This window comes from Brienomyrus brachyistius, unplaced genomic scaffold, assembly GCF_023856365.1.
Source record: "Brienomyrus brachyistius isolate T26 unplaced genomic scaffold, BBRACH_0.4 scaffold67, whole genome shotgun sequence".
In the NCBI taxonomy this organism is placed as follows: Eukaryota; Metazoa; Chordata; class Actinopteri; order Osteoglossiformes; family Mormyridae; genus Brienomyrus; species Brienomyrus brachyistius.
The window spans coordinates 257,744-278,828 of NW_026042342.1; the positions used below are offsets into that span (position 1 = coordinate 257,744).

General features: G+C 42.3%; 1 protein-coding gene across 2 annotated transcripts; it reads right to left on the minus strand.

Annotated features, from left to right (window-relative positions):
* Positions 1-234: 234 nt before the first annotated feature.
* On the minus strand, positions 235-6,053 carry LOC125725473 (homeobox protein OTX1 B-like). Of its 2 annotated transcripts, none has more exons than XM_049002403.1 (4): positions 5,732-6,053; positions 3,209-3,394; positions 2,653-2,804; positions 235-2,142 (listed from the first exon to the last, which is right to left on the minus strand). In XM_049002403.1, the coding sequence occupies exons 2-4, from the start codon at positions 3,303-3,305 to the stop codon at positions 1,408-1,410; spliced, it is 984 nt and encodes a 327-aa protein (XP_048858360.1). In that variant the 5' UTR covers positions 3,306-3,394; positions 5,732-6,053; the 3' UTR covers positions 235-1,407. The 2 variants fall into 2 exon arrangements, with proteins under 2 accessions (XP_048858360.1, XP_048858361.1); XM_049002404.1 differs by lacking the exon at positions 5,732-6,053 and adding an exon at positions 4,996-5,270.
* Positions 6,054-21,085: the final 15,032 nt, after the last annotated feature.

Below are 21,085 nucleotides of genomic sequence, written 5' to 3' on the forward strand. Positions count from 1 at the left end.
GAGACTGGCGGGAAGAAACGGCACTATCATCAATTTGACATTTAAGATAGGAAGGGGTGGTGACCTTGATTATCCTTCAAAAGCTTTCACGAAGATAGGCGTATTTTAATTCCGCATTCCAAAGCAATCCTTATACAACTAAATCGGATAATACTACGTTATTTACAACCTTTTGACTTCGCTTTGAATTATGGAAACCGACCTTAGTTCTTAATGTGTATACACACACACCAGTTTGACTTTCATAATTTAATGTGAATAACAGTAGCAATGCCAAACAAAATACTGACGTGCAAACGTCAAAACATCCTATTCAGGAGGGGGAAAATTGACCGCTTACATACGTCTAAAGGGGTGGAGACGCGAGTCCCTCAAACGTACTTTTTTTTAATAACACTCCACTCACAAACCTGCTTGTTGTTAAACTGATCTTTATTATATGGACACGAATGTAAGGGCGTTCGCCTTCCACATTTCACTGGAATATTGAAATTGAATGTCTAATTCACATTCTCGCGCTCTCTCTCTCTCGCTCTCAACGGACAAAATAATGACTTCGGGAACAGGAAACCCAAGTGCTGCGACTGAAATGAACCCCGAAATACAACACTAGAGACAATGCCTAACATGTACTGGAAGGAGTTTAAAAATTTCGCTTGAATTTAAAACACAGCAACTCGGGTGAAAATACAACATTCGTTTTTTTTATTATTTCGTTTGAATTGTCGGTTGATCAGACTAAATCTTGGACTACAAAATAAACATCCATAACGACCTTAAAATTACTAGCGTTGTCCATAGTAACGGATGTCGTGAATATCTTGAAGCGTCTTTTTTTTGTTCGTTTTTTTTTTGTTTTTTTAAACTGCCAATTTGTCTTTAGGGAAAACGCACATAAGCTTAGGAACGTTGCTCTTTAAAACAAATTTCAAATCCAGGAAAACCAGCTAATTGTGGTCACTGAATTGACCCAAATACATATTTACAAACAGCTCCTTTCTGCAGGTGACTATTTCAATTCCACCCCTCCTGCTAGATAAACAAGTTTTAAGAAAAGCTATACAGAAGGCGGGACAGGGGTCAAAGGGCCAGAGAGGTGGGAGTTCATTACAGGAGAAACATCCATTTCATTAGAAGACATGGGTTATGGGGAGCCGCCGCTCATCGTAGGGGTCACAACAAACTGTCCAGCATCTTAAATCATCCCAGTTTAAAATTCTTCATTGATAAAAGTAAAAACAAAAACTGTGAATTTCTCACAGGTTTTTGGTTACGTTTCCATTTCTTAAAAGGGATATAAAAAGTAATCTGGACGAATGTTCTTTAACTTTTACAGTTCTTTTTTTTTTTTTTTTAAGTCCCGTTTAAAAACAAAAAGGGAGGGGAAAGGGAGGGAAAAAAAATGAATCACAAGACTTGGAACCTCCAGGAGGCCTGGTCTTTGTAGTCCAAGCAGTCTGTCGCGTTGAAGTTGAGTTTCCAAGACGAGGCCGTTTGATCTTTGTAATCCAGGCAGTCCGAGGAATTGAAGGCCAGGCCAGCACCACTGTATGGCTGATGGTGGTGGTGGTGATGATGGTGTCCAGAGGACTGGCTAATGTGGTGGTGTGGGTGTCCCGACATGGAGGGTGTAGCCATGGGGCTTAGTTGGTGTGGGTGGTGGTGAGAGTGCATCGGGGTCAGATAGGAGCTACAGTCGACACCACTGAAGTAGGAGCCCGACGCCGTCGGGTAGCCCTGGCTGTAGCCGGTGGTCTGGTTGTAGGTCATGGGGTAGGAGGAGGCCGTAGCCCCAGAAACGGAGCGCTGCATGCAGGACGTGCTGGTGGGGGGCATAGAGTCGGGCACGGGGATGGACGGCGGGGCCGACCCTGGGGAGATGGAGGCCGGGCTCCAGATGGAGGAGACCGGGGTGCTGATGGAGGTAGAGGTGCTGATGGCCGTGTTGCTGGAGGAGCTGGAGCTGTTAGACGAGGACGAGCTGCTGGCGCTGGACACCGCAGGGGGGGTGAACTGGCCGCTGCTCTCGGAGCCCGTGCTCTCCCGCGCCGGGGAGGACTTCTTCTTGGCTGGCCGGGCCTTGACGTTGCTGCCGTTCTGCTGCTGCTGGCGACACTTTGCACGTCTGTTCTTAAACCAGACCTGGACCGAGATGATGGCAAATACACACAAATTTTAGTATAAAATCAATTATCTACTTCAGCTTGCTGGCTATGGGTTTCACTTAAGTGTTGATTAAAAATGTTTCGCACCAAAATCTGAACACACACTCAGACACAACTGGCATTTTTGAAAAAGTTACTCCAACTAGCCTGTGCTGCATGCGTTTGAAATTTTTGACGCACACAGATATCCTCAATTAATAACGTAATAAAACAAAAACGGATCCGCTTATGGTAATAGGATACATCTTCAGCGTTATTAAAGACACTCAGCAACACTTGGGAGGCCAGGTGCCACATTTACAGAAAGTCAGCACAAGGGGGGGCCAACGAACCCTCTCCACTTTGCCATTTAAAGTGAAAAAGAATAAACCAACTCAAGAATAAGCCACGAAACTACCACAACACAATCTAATATGCGTAAGGAAGTATATATAAATCTTAGTTTTGCGAGTCGGAGAATATAAATAATGTCAATAGAGAGTCAAACCTGTACTCTGGATTCAGGCAGGTTAATTTTCAGCGCCACCTCTTCCCTCATGAATATGTCTGGGTATCGAGTCTTAGCAAACAGAGACTCCAAAATGTCCAGTTGCGTTCGCGTGAAGGTAGTCCTCTCCCTGCGCTGTTTCCTTGGATTTGCTGTGAGGGAAAAGAAAACAACCGATTAACCAAAGAACTGTTTTCCTCCTCTTTAACATCAAAAGATTGGGTTACTACACGAGTTGCGGTACCGGACGCTGCAGCTTTAATAAGTGCAAAGCTTCCACTTAAATGTGTCCATTGTTCTAAAAAATTTCTGTGCATAACCGTGACGAAAGTTTCTTCTTTTTAATGATTCGCTAGCTAAATTGAAACTTGTATCCATTAGGAAAAAAAATCTGCAAGTATAAAATAGTACTGCATCAAAACTAGACTATAAACATATGTTATGGCCTATAACGGCAGGTGGGGAGTAGATTTAAAACTTAAGATTTACTCTTTTAATTTTCGATTAAACAAAAAAAATACGCATTTAATACCGGAGGCAGCTCCGGAGGGCTTACCGGGATATCCAACCGAAGGATGAAGCAAGTCCATAGCCGCTCCGCTCAGCCCCAGGCTGTTCATGCCGTACGGGGGCTGCTTGAGGTATGACATCATGCTAGAAGCGCTCGCGGGTTTCCCCAGATCTTGCCAAAGAAATAAAATTTGCCAAACCTCGCGCTTTGACAGAGAGGTGATTGGCTAAACTGCAAAGGAAAAACACATATTAAACCCTCGGCCCCACGTGCCTTTACCCAACACTTACAGTAAAAACGTACGAAATTACGCGCAAAAATGTTTCCGAGGCAGACAAGTGAAAGATGCAGATAAAGGAGCGAATACAGAAGAGAAACCGAAAACTAATTACAAAAACTATAATTAAAATTACAACTAGCCAGCACATATTTACACAAGCTCCACAAACCAAGAAAAAAATATAAACCAATTCAAACAGGTCAGTATCGCTGCACCTTTAAAAGCGTAGCTAGACTATTTTTCCGTACTGCAAATTCGAATAGGCCTACCTGGTAAAATTAGCAAGAAAGGTGAACGGAAATCAGTATTTCCACGTAGCAAAATCACGTTTAATACGAAAACGTGTAACCTTTAAGTGTAGGCACCGCCGGACACAAATTTACGGGGTACACTGGTAGGCCTTAAAGAAATACACGATTCGACTTAAAAGCGACAGCCAATTTGTACACCCGGATACCTTATGTTTTTTTAATAAAATGAAAAGCGCTATAATTCCACCAAAATAAATCTTCAGTGGCTACAGTATAAATGTAATAGTACATTTTAATAATAGTCTAATTATTTCTATACTTTTTTTTTAAACAAGCAAACAAATTGCTAATGAAATGTCAGCTAAATTGTATGGTGATTACAATATTGTAGAATGAAAGATGCAGTCTATTTGGACCATATCTGAAAAATGTATAGGCTAATATTAATCAATAAAAATAATTTTAGACAATGAATTAAATGAGATACTTAAGGCCTAAAAGATCAGGTTCTCGACCTATTTTTAATAATATCGTGTATCGCTGACTTCAGCGAAAACACCCATTTAAATGTGATTAATTTGTCCTAAATATTGCAAATAGCATTTCATTGTTAAGTATTTCTTGTGGGTGACCTTGATTCAAGACAACTGAATTTGTGGTAACTCCTTCAGTAGGCTGGTTCAATCACCCAGCCACCGCTACGACCTTATCAAGCTGGCGTGTCTCTTTATACACAAACAACAAATTATGTGATCGGTCATTTTATTTCCAAGTTGTTAGTTGCCGTTTCCTATTAAACATTCCCCATGCATACTACATTTGAAAGTTTGAGTGTTTGAAAGTTCCAGTGAAAAACATCAGATGCAACTTAGGTTTGCCTATGAAAAATGTAGCGGACATATAAATTAGCAACTGAATAGAGCGAGATAACTGGCCTGTCTTTTGCAATTTTATTTAAACGTTATTTGTAGTCCATGGTTACATAGCCTTCATGACCGTCGGATTTAGCCTAAAACGCCACATTTTTAAAAGTGCAACAAATATAGGCCTAAATTTCCAATATATATATAAACTTTGCGAGCTAGCTATTTTTTTAAATCACTCAACTAGCAGAAAGAACGGGGTAATGCCAACGATTAAGGTAGCAAGAAAGACTATTTCCGTGCCGTTTAAACTATCGCAGCAGTCAAAATCCTTGTCGAGGGTCAGAAGCATAGTGTCCTTGTGGCTTTAACAGTCATGCAAGGTTTTCAAAAGTAGTGCTTGCAAAACTACAATCATCTGAATTGACTGTCAATTACCTGCAACGCCAGGCAATGAAGTCCACCGACAAAGAAATTAATCGCAAGGAACGCCGACTTTTCCGCATGTTCCAGAAATATATTTCTTACGCTGCAGGACGGAGTTTAACCAGACTGAAAGGGCTCGGAGTCTGTGCAAATTAACTCAATTACAATTTAGATTAGACCTCCAGGGAGAGCATTGAAAGGAGGGGCCTTATCTGCAAAATAAATTGACAAAACCAAAACACGCCTCTCCAATTATCCCACTAAATAGATTCAACCCTTTAATGGGCAATCGGGTTCTGAAAATTATTCATTTCCATGAGAATAAAAATATAATCAGCCCCATCCAAAAACCGAGAAGTGGAAGGCTCCGTTATATTTAATCAATTTTATAATTTTAGTTAGCAGGATTCCGTGAACATTAATTGATAACCAACACTTGTAGTAGAATTCCGCAATCGAAAACGGAACAAAGCGGCGAACTTTAACACAGGAACGGAACGGCAGAGGAGTCGGGAGAACTTTTGGCGAAATTTACTACGATTAAGAAAATACAAACACAGGCCCATGCATTCGGTTCGCCGCAAAACAACATTTACTAAGTTAATTAAAAAGTTTGATCTAACTGCATAAGTTTATATGCGCTGTGTAATATAAACTAATTGTATGCAGTTCACCATAGCATAGACGATACACAATGAAGTAGTAGTTTTAAAAATGTTTTTAAAATTGTTAAAACTCACACACATACCTTTTAAAGGTTATAGTTCCACTTCGTTTTCTGTTTTTGAGGCGTGCCCGTTTTTAAGTATCCACCAATAGAATTTATTTGAACAAGAAAACGACCGTGAAACAAAAAATCGATTTTTTTTTTAAATGACGAACGCACGTCTGCGTCTTATTTTAAATCTGATAGCTCTTGCGTATTCTGCTGTTTTACCGCGTCAGTCCCTGTACTTCACGGCGTTTCAAAATCAAATAAATCAAACGCATTACTGCTAGCCGCTTGTATGTGTCGTTCACTGTGTTTAGGTGATTGTTAATGTAGACCGATGGAGATTGATCACCTTCTCTCCACCCTGCCCTTCTATGAGCATAAGACACCTGCGGAACCGCCCACTTTAACCAATCACCAGGCGCTCTTTTTCTAAAAGACTGGAAAGATGGCCACTCATTGCGCAGAGTTGCTTCGAAACCCCGCCTCCCTAAACTGAGGACAAATTAAAACCTACAGAGTAATATCGGGCAAAAGGAAAGCGGAAAAAGAAAACAAAATAAAGAGAAAAATAAAAGGCTTTAAAATTAATGGGCCATTACATTGCCGTAATTACCAAGTGCGGAGCTTTTAGGTGAAGGAAATGCATTTTTTCCTTGTACTTTTTATAATGTCTATATTAAGTTATTTTTAAACGTGAAATATGTGTAATATTGCCAGGCTTCCTATACAAGCGGTTTACTTCAAAATGATCGTCGTCATATTTACATCAAAGCACCTAGTAACTTCCCTTATTAAACTCGTTTTTTTTAAGTTACGTAAAATACTACAGTTGTGTTCTGTTTTGTGAACAATAGAGAGTCAACGCAGATTTTACTGGATGAAGGTAAAAGTCCGGTAACCTGCAATTAAATTAATAAAATGTTCTTGAAACAATTTTCTAGATTAAAAAAAATACATTTTAAAATGTTGGCCACCCGAAAGCACCGAGTTTTCTAAAACTACCTGACGTAGCCAACTTTTATGTAGTTGGCTACGGTTATGTAGATATAGCTCCAAGCGTTTTTCATTGCACTAGTAATAAGTTCTGTTGAATGTGACTGCTTAACTATGATTATTTTCCATCTTTATGAGTAGATTTTTTAAAATGAATAAGTATGTCTGCAGGGTTTTGATTTTTTCTATGTCTCGTTCCATACGGACACGTCATTTTAAAATATCTGTACAGATTTTTTTTTTCTAGCAATACGGAAAGATTGGGCGATTGATTTATCCTTTATATTTATTAAAAATTATATTGTTACCTCATCTCATGAATATTAATGATAAACTAATCCCCACTTAGAATTACATCTCAGAATAGTTAGAGTTAAGTTAAATAGGGACAGTCTTTTTGCTCAGAGTGGGCTATATGCGAGAAGAATTGGATAGAAGAAACTCAGGCGATCCGGAAAATAAATTACATAAGACAAGAAAGACTCTTGGGGTCTTAGAATCAATGAAAGCACCTTTCAAGCCACACTTTCTTAAAGAAATGCCAATAAAATACGGTAACAGAATATCATGGAGGGCACACTGTTTCCTTAACTGCTTCTCAAAGGGTCGGTGAGATGCTCCAGGGACCATAATACGCCTTCGGTCAGTGCTTTTGTAGATCTCACAAAATCAACTCATTCTAATTGAGGCCGAATCTGAAAGCGAGCTAATGTTCAAAGAAAGTCACCGACAGTCGAATGAAATTACATTTTCACTTAGCCCAACGCTATACGTCCAAAGCAAGGTCTTCCTCACATTATGTGACGCGGAACTACTAAAAAACGGTATAAAGAAAAAATAAAGCAAATACCCGTGAAAACCGAGCACGTGCAAATATAGGCCTTTACACTGTAAATTAATTACAGCGTCCATAGAGACTATAATAATAATAATTATTATGATAATAATAATAATACATAAATAAATAAAAACCCTGTCAGGCATAATAGTAACAAACTAGGTCATTCAAACTCTTATACAGTAAATCCCGACCGACTACAAAATTAAATACGGACTACAGCATACATAGGCTGCAAGTAATTGTGCAACAATTCTGCAAACTTGCTGTTTTTATGCCAGTTGTCTGTTAAATACGACGGGATCCATCTTTAAAGTATCCAGATATCAAGTAGCACTAACCTTTTGTAACAAGAGTATTTGTCTAATCCCAAATTGCAGTCGAATTTTCTTAACGCTGAGCCCGTAAAGCCTGGGATTAAGCAACGCAGAAAGGGGGTGAAAGTTTCGTGTCTTTAGTTGGCAGGTTAGCGGTGGATAGTGTATGTTATCGGTGCTTATTAAAACGACGTTGCATGAAACACGGACTTGTAAGGAACACCGAGCGAAAGGATTCGTAATGGTTTGCCTTGGTACATTTTGTTGGAAGTCGGTGGTAGTAAATATACACGGGATTTTTGAAACATGTCTAATCAACACCTGCGAGGTGAAGCTGCATGCGGACTCTGCGCGTATCCAAAATACATTTGCGAAAAAGTCCATCTCGGCAAAGGATCTGAAGGTAGGGATGGACTCATTTTGCTTCACGTGTTTTTAATCGGCAGAAAACTCTTAAATTATTCGTTACAATATATATATATATATATATATATTTTTTTTTTTCCTATGGGGACTTAATTCCACGTTTTCGTTCTTTTGCCTTGCATCGGGCTCCCTAGCGGCTCAATACACACAGCTTTGGAAATATAAGTTACACATGCAAGATCAGCGAGGCTGCGTCTTCATTGTTATGCGTTTTTAATGAACAGTTCTCCCCAAAATCACTGCATTATTATTTACAAGAATCAAGTGCAGATCTTCTATTTTATCAGCAGATAACTTATTATCAGCAGCGATATCTTATGTTATGAAATGAATAATGCAATTGTTGAACAATTATGTGCTGCAATCTGTACTAGAGTGTCTGTTGGATTTTTGGAACAGAATTCACCTTTCAAAATGATATTTATCTTAAATATATTTGAAACGAATGGGTAAAAAATAAGAGGTCTTTAATTTAGCAATGTTAATTTAGCAAACGATTAGTATAAACGCATTCATATCGAATGCGAATTAGTTTACTGATAGTTTCTTTTAAAAAATGGGTTTCATTAAACACTTTCCCTATCAGACACATATAAAATCTGAATTATTATTTTGAACCCTCTTATTTTTTACATCAAGTAAAAGTATAAGAAAATAAATAATAAAGTTTATGAAAGAGTTTAAAGTGTTCGATTGATGTCTGTTTTGTACTGATAATGTTTCAACGTTCATAGATAACATCCACACAAAACATGCGAGGATCGTAAAAAAGAATAAATGGCGAGGATTGTTGACTGCTTAAAAGTAACGTCATTATTCTTGAGCAAGTGGTCTCAAAAATCATTTTTGTAGTCTTTTCAGCAGTCAAACACATGTAGTACAGGGAAAATATTAAAACAAAAACAAATCGCCTTAGGCGACATGATATGGACGCACAGGTGGACTCAAGCAGGGAACTCAAGAGCAAATTAATTTTAAATTATCAGAACGGTCAGAGAAAACGGCACCTGTCACAACCTATTTTTTTCCGTGTTTAATCATTTCCAGGCGGTTACTGCGAGATACTCGACAGCCAGCGTCATTAAAAAGCCGCACTTCACTTGCATGCTGCAGAGAAAAGACCGGGGATAAACTGATCAAAACATGGCAGTGTAATCAGATTTCCCGGAACAAACCCTGCATTAATCTACATAAAACAAAATACATACAGACGTTCATATAAGACCACAACTTTCGGGAATTTAGGTGGGGAAAAAAAATCTGAATTGTGTATACCCCCAACTTTCGTCACATGTTTAGATATTTTAAAATAATTTTCACAATGTATTACAGCAAATATGAGGTCCTCATTTGTCCGTGAGTTCCATCTTAATTTTTAAATTTCTATTCTTTCTTGTGCAGCATGACATAAAAATCGTAAAATAAAGGGCCCACCGTGAATAACAGATTATCAAGCGTTCCAGATTCAACTGGATAGACAGGATAAAAATATCGTATGAAACGCAAAAACCGCCAAGTAAATCGTTTTAAATGTTGCCCCGCCTAAAGCTTTTTCTTTAAGCTTATTTTTACTGCGATACATTCCAACGTACGGTATTTCACATATGCTTAAACCACTGCCAGGGCGGTTATTACTTAGTATTATATTTAACGTACAAATAACAATAAGTCTTTACATCATATTTAAGGTATTAAAGTTAAAGATTACAAAAGTAACAGTAATAATAAGACAACATTATATGAGAATATGAAAAGACTACAGTGTTATATATTTGCAAAGTAAGCTTTTAAATGTCCATTCATTCATAAGTATGTAAACAGTCAAATATCCAAGCATTTAGCAACGGTATGTATAAATGTAAAATAATACATGCAACGTTATTTAAAAAAAAAAATTACCTTTGGTTTTTTCGGTTTTTCGTCTAGATGTTAGCATCCCATTCTCTGCTCTCAAAACATTAAATTATATCCCGATTACAAATCAGTCACTAATAATTTCAATGATATATAATTCATTAAAAGAGTGCATGTGAAACAAACTTCCACAATAAAGAAACCTGTGTCGAAAAGAAAAAAAAATAACGACAAATGCAAGTAAAACACATTTCTTATTTCAAATCAGACGCTGAATAATAAAATTAAACCGAGATACTGCAGTTATACGAGGCAATGAGCGTCAGATATTTTTGTCACACTGGTTTTGATTAGCACTTGCCATATCGATGATAATCAGTTAATTTACTCTTCGACCTAGAGGTGATTTAACCTCTGCCTTCGTTTCTGAAATGTCTCCCTAAAACAAATCAAACGATCTTCTCATATCTGGCAATAAAACTCCGCGAAACAGACATTGCTGTGTCAAATGATTAAAATAAAACCAGGGGAAAAAAAAGAAACTTTCAAATACATTTATATTCTGGTTTATTTGTTTGTGTGTTTATTTTTAAAGACATCTGATGAATTTAATTTACAGCGAATTGTAAAATTTAATGCAAGCGCGATAACAGTATTAAATTTATAAGTGTAAGACAGCTATCAATACCATTCCCAGTGTACAAATATACACAGTACCACAACAAATGATCAGTGGCTTTTAAGTTCCTTAATATTTGGTCTATTTATTTGTTTGTTTGTTTACTATAATATTCAGGACTCCGTTTTGTTCGATCGCAGTCACTGACCGATGTATTTGTCCTCTTTGTTACTCTGTCTTTACTCTGCAACGGTGCCTGTCCTCCCCTTTAGCTCCCGAATCAGTCGGGTGTCACAGGATGGCATGGCTGGACCCCCCCGCCCTCCGCTGACCTGTGCCACCCGGGGAGAGAGGGCACCCCGTGCAGGTGACAGGGACTGTTCCTCACTCAGCGTGCCAGCATCAAAGTTTTCCAGAAGCCTCGCCGCTTAACCCGCGCCGGTCCGGCCGCTGACCCGCGGTTAACCGGCGGATGGTCAGACCATGCCGCCTCTGCCAGAACCGCACACTGCCCCCCCTCATCCCCCCGCTCCCCGGGCAGTGGGTCCCGTCTGCTGACCAGCACAACCAGCTCATCCAGTAACAGCACTACTGGTTTCCATCCTCCTCACTTCCCACGTGGAGAGAATCATCCGGAACACGCCAGCGGGCCGCTGATCTCTAGGTACAGCCAGCGTTCACTCTAAAGTGTTTGCCATTGTACACCAAGAAATTAATCATATCATGTACAGTGTTACTTTTTAAATAAAGCTTTAAATCGGCCACCTAAAAAGCCTCAGTTTAAAATAATGACTAAAAAAGGTCACGTTTTGCTTGTTTTCTGTGTTAATGTCACTCCTAGTATAACCATATGGTTCCGAACGCCTTGAGTGTGGTAAGCTGAGATGGTGCGAGACCCTATCAATCCAAAGCAGGTCCCAGAGACGCCCATCGAATCAACGGAGCGCCCCCCCCCCCCCCCCCCCCCCCTCCCCACACACACACACAGATCCAGCTCCGGGCTTGAGTTCTGTGTTTTGATGTCACCTGTCCAGATTTTGGCCCATGGACATGGGTGAGCCGTGAGCTTCCCTGCTGAAAAAGGCGTCGCTCATAGCCACCGGTCAGCGCGAAAACATGCCAAGGTAAAGCGAGAGTCAGGAATGCAGGCTGAAGGCTGCATAGGTGACAGGTCACGAGTTAGGGGTACCGGTCACAAGTTGCCACGGAAGCCCACGTCCATAAAGGCGCCTAACGAAAAGCCACTCAGCAATAATGCATGAGGAACAAGGCGCAGAATGTCAGTCCAAAAATAAATACGTGCAAAGGCACTTTATAAAAAATAAATAGATCTCCTCTCATTCCATCAAAATGCAACAGTTGGGCGGATCTCACGCTGGGCACCATGTGTTTGCCTGAAAGGTCTGCTCTCTTCCCATTTAACCTCTGCGCCTTTGAAGTGGAGCGCAGAGCAAAATGAACACAGTTCCAATATTTGGCGAGTCATTTTCCCACCTTCGTGAAATTAAATCGCCGTTCTACATCCGTTACTTAAAAATGTATGAAAAAAGGCTTATGGCTTAATATCAAGGTGAGAGCTGGGAAGAAAAACATATAATATATATTTATGAATATATATATATATATATATATATATATATATATATATATATATATCAGCTTGTTGTTTTGTGACTCTCATTTAGTTAAATGCAGGAAGTGAGACATTTTAATTTGCATCACGCTGATTTTGTTGACGGTTTTTGACCCCTTTTAAAAATTATAGCAGCTGTGGGTTTTTTGACGGGGGGGGGGGGGGGCAGTGGGGTGTAATGGGAGTGCAGAATCAGCAAACGCTGGTACGTCTGCACTGTCACCCCTTTCCTCAAGACTCCAAGGTACGGCACACATGCCGGGGGGGGGGGGGGGGGGTGGGGAGGCCCGAGATAGAGGCAGAAAGAAAACTTTGCAGAGAAGCCAACTCCTCTCTCAGGAGGGAACAGACTTCAACCACCCCACCCCTCCCCTCCCCACCCCACCCCACCCCTCCCCGTCAACTGCCCTTCCACATTCAGACACCACCTAGCCAAAAAGCCAAAGTGTCCCCCCCCCCCCAGCGAGCAGAAGGAGCGAGTACCCGGCTGTCCATCACAGGCCGGCTGCCCCTCCCTCCTCATTAGGAAGGTAAACAATGAAAGGGGGATGATGAGCCACATCGCAGAACAAATGAGGACCAGGAGGGGAAATCAGACACCAGCTTAAAAACTACAGCCACTGGCAGAAGCCCCCCCCCCACAAAAAAAAGGAGGAGGAGAGAAATACCCAGAGCAAAGAGAGTGTGCAATCTTTTTGGATTACTCCCCTCTCTCCCTTTCTCCATAGCCCTGGGCAATCGCACTAAAACTCACATGGTCACTGCTTATTCAGATAACCCTAACAATGCACACCAATGGTAACCATGTGAGTCTTCACAAGCCACCCAAGAATGCGCCGGTTCAAATCCTCATGACCCCCCACCCCACCCCCCTCCCTCCCTACCACCCCCTCCTGCCAACACCCCACCCCAGCCCCAAACGCAAAATTTATTCAAGAGTGCACACTACTCAGCAGCTTTACGAGAGCCACCGATTATTCTGCGCCACTCGCTTTTTTAATTTACGAATTTATGGGGCAACACGGCTGCGCCAAGATGGCTGCCGCGTCAGGGCCTGCAAACACCGCCTTAAGTTTCAAGTGCGCAGGTAGGAAGGACCCGGCTCTTTGGTCACTATTAAACCTTCTCCTTTTCTTCTTAGCGAACGGGTGGAACAAGCAAGTCACTGAAACACATGATCTTATTTCAAAAGATTTTTTCTTTCTTTAAGCAATGAATGACCATGAAGTAGGCGATGGACAGGGGCCAGCTAAAGCCAATAACAAAGAGTTACACCGAGCCTGAAGAAAATGAAAATTACAGAGGCAGAAACGTCAGCGGTGAAGAAGCAGCCTCAGTGGACAAAAGATAAACAATCGCCATCCCTTGCTTCCTTAATTTACTGATACAGGGACACGAGAGAGGTCGGCACTCCTGGGGGTATTTTCCCCTGATATATAGACCAAACAGATCTTAAACACTTATAGGCATTAGCTAGCTGTGACAAAAACAGTAACGAAGTCAAGAGGTGCAATGAGTAAATATACTCGGTGTGGTCTTGCATTAAAGTAAACTTCCATCCCAGTCACAGATTTAAAATACACATTTCTCCAGCATTCACACATTTTCCGAAAGGTTTAAATTTCTGTTATTGACCTTGGATAAACAGAAAAGGGGGAAAAAAATAGCCTAGGAGAAGCGGTTTGAGCGCTATGAAATGGCACCTGTACTTTGATGGATATTAACACAGTTTTTGTGCGGAGTGCAGAGGGGATTGCCATTCAGCCTTATCTTCAGTTCCAGTCAACTAGCAATCCTGAAAGAGTTTGCAACATCATCAGAGCTGGCCATTTGATAGGATTCTAGCACTGCACCTAATCAATCTGTGGAATAGTGCGGCCCAGACATGTAACAAAGCTCAAATAGATTTACAAATGGGGTTGTTAGCGGATAAGCTCCTGCACAGGATTACATATTGATTTTAAACGTATAAAAAAGCTTATCATATAAAACCGTAACTACAAAAATAGGGAATCTATGCATAAATCCCTTTAAGAAAGAGGCGTCCACTTTCAAATACACAAACCTCAGAGTGAATCGAGGCTGGGTGAAAAGGAAACAGGCAAGAATGAGGCCCGGAGAAATGAATACGAATGGTAAAGGGATCCGTGTAAACGGCAGAGAAGCGACCTTGGGATATGTGTGGTGGAGCTCAGCTGCGGATCCGTTCCGCTTTGCCATAAGGCACATGTGCGGCACCGCGGCGATCGAAGGCGGATTTTACTAGTCAGCCAAGGAGAGAACCTGACTTACTGTAAGGCAGCCTGATCGAGAACTAACTCTATCCAAACCTATAACCCGCTGGCCGACTGTAACGCTCCTTGACTGAGAACTCATTCTTTCTTTGATCTAGGTTTCTGTATTGGCTTAATATTACAGCTAATGATACTAGTACTTGAGGCTTTGAGTAGTTTGGCACATTCCATGAGTCTCAGGATCAGTGGGTTTTAATCTATTTGCCTTGTGGTGACTCTGTTGTGAAAGGCGCTATATAAAAATTAATTGAATTGAATATTTATACAGGGCTTAGAACGTGGCCGAATATCTGGGTTGCCCCACTCTGCCAGTTCATGTTTATCCAGTGGTTCATCCCATGCCCCTCCATCTTCCACCCCACCCCCACCTCAGGATCCTGTATGATTAGTCATAACTCAGCCCACTCGGACCCCAATGTTTCACCTTCGGTCATATATGAGGTTCCGGCTCCGCCCACACCACACCCCCCCCCCCCCCCCACCCAACCACCCCCACACCAGGTTCAAACAGACTCGGCAGGTAGCGGCACCGAGGGCGGGCTAGGGGTGGGGGACTGTGGGGACGGGGGGGGGGGGGGGCGTCCTCGGCCCAGTGGCACTGACAGGTCCAACCGGGCCACAGATAAAGTAGCTCAGGCCTCGGTCGGGCAGCTCCGCGCGAGCGCTTCACGAGCTGCTGTCTCCCTGTCATCGGCCGGCCAAGCAAATCAGCAATTACCCATGTGGCCCCCGCAGCCCTCAATGGGCCTGCTGGAGCACTAAATAGGAAAGGCGATGCGCGCCCTTCCCTGGCTGCTGGCTCAGAACTATCTCCCAGGCCGAAGAAAGCACTACCTCCAACTGTTAAGTGCTTCCTGTTAAAAAACACACACACATGGCAAACAGGGAAGCAGGTCGCAGAGTTACGGACAGCGAAGCACGCAACAAGTCGAGGGGCAGCAGGCTGCGGTAGCCTGTCCCCGCCCACAAAACATCTCAGCCCCTGACCCCGAAACATCCCGACCCCCATGGTGAAATCCCCCCGACCCTCAGATTTGTGTTAAATGCAGATTCTGGGGCAGGTGTCGTCAAGGCGACGGCATCTGTGGCAGCTAGCTTGGATGCTACATTGCTACGTTAATCTACAGATGGACCAATAAGGAAGGAGAGGCCTTTTAAACATGGTCTGCAGGCCTGCAGAGAACATCTTAGATTGCTGGAGATCACACAGGCAGGTGTCCCCTGGGTGCAGAAACAGCTCAAAAAACTCCAGGGTGAAACACCAGCGCAGGAGCCCGGCGTCCACACGCACCTGCCACAAGCCGCGTCCCACAAAAACTAATTAGAATTGATTCATTATGGATCAGCTACCTTATCAGGTGAGGAAAGAAATTACCGCGGCTCGCCGAAGGGGTCCGGGGTCACCATTGAACAGCAAAATCAATTTGCATTGATTCTAAAAGGTTCACGTCGGGAACGAGGACACAGTCACAGGGATTAAAGTTGCACGGACGACTCTGATACGACGAGGTCCCCCTGCAGCTTTATGACGGAAACAGCGGAAAGGAAACCCTTCGCCAACCTTATCGAAGCCGCCAAATAGTCTTTGCTATCAAATCATGGCAGGGAAATCAAATTAGGCAAATGGATAAAGGTCTAAATATTTGTGTGAATGGCGATGCTATACTATAGCAAACAGGCCAAGAATACTATAATCCTTAGCAACAATTAAAACCAATCATTTATAGGATTAATACAATCATTATTATTATCTGTCCATTATTTACTATCATATTTAGCATATAGGCACTGTAACCATTATAAGAAGAAATGGAAATGGATGCATATTGGGAGTATAAAGTGTAAATTTGGAGTATTTTAAACAAATATTCTAATTAAATGCTCCCCCCCCACACTCCAGCCTCTTGGATTCACTGACCTCCTCAGCTGTACTGCAGGTTCAGTGGCTCAGAAGCGGCTTGCAGATCATGCTCCTTTTCCCAGGGCAAGTTGTAAAAGTTCATCAATATGTTAATGACTAAATCATTAAACACTTAAAGAAACCTTTAATAAACATCGATTTAAGCACTTTGCAGGCAGCTCTGTGGCCTTCACATTAATCTACTGCTAAAAACTGATAGACAAACCGAAATGTGCAGCTATTGTGATGAGGCTGGAATGGACTGTGGAAAAGTTCCCTGGCAAAATTCATTCCGGGCCTTTTATAGGTATTAGTTGGGGGATAATTCTGCCGTAATAGAATTTGCCCTTCAGTGCAAATTCAGCTACAAAGAAATTAAACAAATCATTATCAGTGTCCTTTTAACTGACCACCTCAAAAGCTTAGACCTATGATAGAGTGATTAAAGGTATGTCGAAAAATAATTGCTTTAAATTTTTTCTAATTTAGTTGGACTTCTTTTTTTCTGAATGACAACTTGCTGAAAAATACAATTACACCGTCAAGGGGAGGTTAGTGATTTTCGCGATAACTCCACGTGAACTTTCACTGCTTGTGGTGAATGAATAATTCAGACGGATCGAGACTTTTTTCCACATACGAAATTAATTGAAAAGAATGAAAGCCAGATGAAAGCCAGAAAGTTTCACATTCGCTAATTTACTCTTGATCGCACTAAAAATGAGCAGAACGCTAGATAAATAAATACTTTATCCAGCTATTGACTCCTGAAACCCCTTTTAAAAAGGGACAATGTAGATGGCATGAAGACTCCCAGGAACACGTCTGAAGCCGACTGAGGTGTCAGAGAGACTCCCACTGAAAACGTTCTTCTCATAGAACAACACAAAGTGCTCATCGCCATCCTGGCCTTTTCCTCATCTTCCTCTTCCTCAGTGCTGCCTGTAAGGATTATATCATAACCCAACTCACTCAGCTACATTGGCAAAACAAGGTCAATAACGAAAATGGCCTTCCGGGCACAACACTTCAGTGGTGTCTCAAGGTCAATCGCATCAATCACCTTCCAGATGGAGAAGGTCGGTTATGGTCTGGCCGTAAGGTATGGAAAGCGATGTGGTTCAAAAGCCGCCAGCAGCCTCCCAAGTAACCAAAAGATACCATATTGAAAACGGCATTGGGTCAAAAACTGGTAAAGATTGAAGGCACGTTTAAGAAGCCGAGCCCCATTGGTTTTTAATTACTCAAAGTGAGCTAATGATTCGAATCATAAACCACGTGGATCTGGAGTCTTGGTGTAAAACATTTCTTGGGGGTAGTATTGCAAAATTCAGAGTGAGCATAAAATTGTGACCCTGACACACTACAGACAGACTCTACGGGAGTGAAAGGTGGATGCGACACTACGCCTAACCCCCTCCCCACCACACCCACGGGCCAAAGGGACTCAACATGCACAGCTGCGCCCCTAACAGGCACACGGCCCACAGTGCCACGCTGCCAAGCCAATTTCACAACACCAACAAATAACAGGTATTAAGGAGACGCCGCTCGCTCGCCGTTGGGGAGTCTCGGGGGTTGCCATGGTTACACGTGCAGCTCACCAAATGTTTCGTCAAGTTTGCGAAACATGGAAACTTCATAAAACCCCAACCGTGCTATGCAAACAGGTGCAAGTTAAAGGAGTTCATTAGGAGAGGTTTGAGAGACAAACCTGTGACTGTCAGTGACTAGTGACACCAAAACTGCACTGACACCAATTAGCTGTTTGGCGGAGGATAACGGAAGGAGGGGGAAGGGCGTTCTAAGCCCGTGTAATCACTTCAGAGCCTCACGGATCCTTAGTACCTGCCACACAGCGACAGATTTAGCACAGGGCAACAAAACAAACACTGACATGAACTGCCAAGCGCTTGCTGTCCGTAAAAGCTGCTAAAAAATACCCTCCTCAACTGCGGAGAGTGGACTGCAAATATATATATATATATATCCATTGTAGACCTCCCTAATTTTTTTTTAGAAAGGTTAGAGTGTAAAGCTATAGGTAAACTGCCATTGCCCAAAGAGGGGGCCACTCAGCAGGACCCATTAAAATTCAATCTACAATCGTGCACCTTGTTACACGAAGAGCTCACTGATCTGGACTTTACAGCACACCTGTTGAACTGCCGTAGCTGGTCTTGAAGTCCACATGCTGCTTTGATAACAGGCATCCATGGCAAAGCACAGCATCACTGTTAACAAGTGCACTTTCAATTTTATCCAATTTATAGACTTCAAAATATGAGAGAAGGGGGCAAACAAAAGAAGAAGACAAAGCAATCATGGGGGGGGGGGGGGTCAGGCTGAAGTAAAGACCAGGCCAGTAAGTCCCCCATTGTCTGTTTTGGCATCCCGACTCCCTGAAGGGGAGGGGGGGGGGCGGTAGCCTCAATGCTGATCTGGGGCTGCAGAGGCGGGTGGCGCAGATTGGTATCGCTCGGCGCCCATGTGACCACGACGCTGGTCATGTGGCCCATGTGTGCCAGACACAGACCCCCAGACAGCAACAAAAGCCAAAGGCTCGAAGCGGGGGGGGGGGGGGGTGCAGAGGGGTATGGCCCTGTGGCTAAGCGCAGGGAAACAGGATTGTTCCATGGGGGGAGTCTTAGCAGGATGCGGAACGGCCACATGCATGTAATATTACCAATAACTTCAGGATTTAGGGCAGGATTATGGCCGCCGACTTTCCCAAACTGTGGCTCAAAGGGGATAAAGGCACTAGTGACAGGTCACTCTCCACAGTCCCCTGTCCAGCCGAGCAAGAACACAACGCAGTCCTGAAAATATGCCACTTTGTATTTTCACTGTAGAGAAAACCAACCGGTAATCCTTCGCATCAGTCGCTCTTGTCCCTCTATCCCCCCACTCGTCCTGCCTTAATAACAGCCCTGATGGGATAATCCTGGGAGGGGAGAGATCATTTTATCCGGTATTTTGTTTGGAAATGCTGGAATCGCTCCCATCACTCGGTCAAACTCGTGAAATATTGACCACAGCCAATCTTTGGTCTATGTCAACACATTTCTCCACTTAATAACCAGAAACTAATCACCAGGAAGCATCAACTCAGCCAGTTACAGCCCCCCTCCCTCCCCCTTTCAGCATCAACTGAGCCAAACATAAATAAATACACACGTTTAAACACACTCAAGCCTTACAAATTGGATATACAAGCTGATTCCTCCCCCGTTCTGCTACTGATTTTTATTCCTGACTGTCAAGGGACAATTAAGACCAAAGAAATGCTTCATCCTTTCAAATATTAATGTCTAGACACTTCAAAACAAATTTTTTTTAACAAAGACCCAGCTTTAAATTAATATACTAAGATAGGGTGCGGCGGGAGCAGATTGCGAAGGCCTTGGGGAATCAAAGCAGAGTGCAGCCATAATTAAGAAGTGCTGTCCAGTACTTCAGGAAGGAGTGACCTGAAGAGGAATATCTGTCAACAAAGCTACAAACAGAGAGAGAGAGAGAGAGAGAGGAGAGAGAGAGAGAGAGAGGAGAGAGAGGAGAGAGGAGAGAGAGAGAGAGAGAGAGAGAGAAATTAAGTACTGAAGTCCTAGCAGTGGAAATTACAAGTGAATGACGCCGCTTGGATTTAAGTATTGTAGCTCTACAGTCAGGGGAGGGGGCACTGTGTTATTTTGGTGAGCACCGTCCCGTGGCGTCATGTGAGAGAGGACCACCGACCACCGACGGTGTCTGCGAGCGAGGCGGCAACCTACAGAGGACGGGATTCGTCCCGAAGGCCCGCTAGGGGTGAAGCTGCTTCAATAGCCAAATAAGATTAAGACGGTGATCCTGGCCAGTCCTGCACTCAAAGCGGACAGGAATAATGACAATCCCTGCCATGGCAGAGCTGCTGCTGTTGGGTGGTGGTGCCTCCAGACTGTCAGGCCTTACAACACACACACACACACACACACCACACACACACATCCATACAGGTCTGCATATATACACACTCAGTCTTCCTTACATTCAACTTTCTCTGAAATATATATGAAAAGATGATGATGATGATGATATAGAATGTGATATATCACACATACTGTATAATAGTGTATATATATATATATATATATATATATATATATATATAAATATATATACACATATATATATATATATAGTATTCAATTGTTTATATCTTATACACAATTAAAAACATATTTACCAAACAGCTACTGCAAAGGATGCAATGTAAAAAATATGCCACCTCACTAATAACTATTTAGACTATATTCCCTTGTTTATAAATTACCCACGAAAAACTTAATTGGCGCTATTAGCATCAAACAATTGGCATAAACAATTACAGCGAAATCAGTAGCTCTATTTGTTCTTATTTAATTTCGAGAAAGAGTTTGCGGATTATTCCGCATCTAATCTTTCTACCTTGTAAAAGGGTTTATTCGTTGTTTGTTTTAGATAGAAATCTTTAAATTACACTAAGAAGGGGTACCAT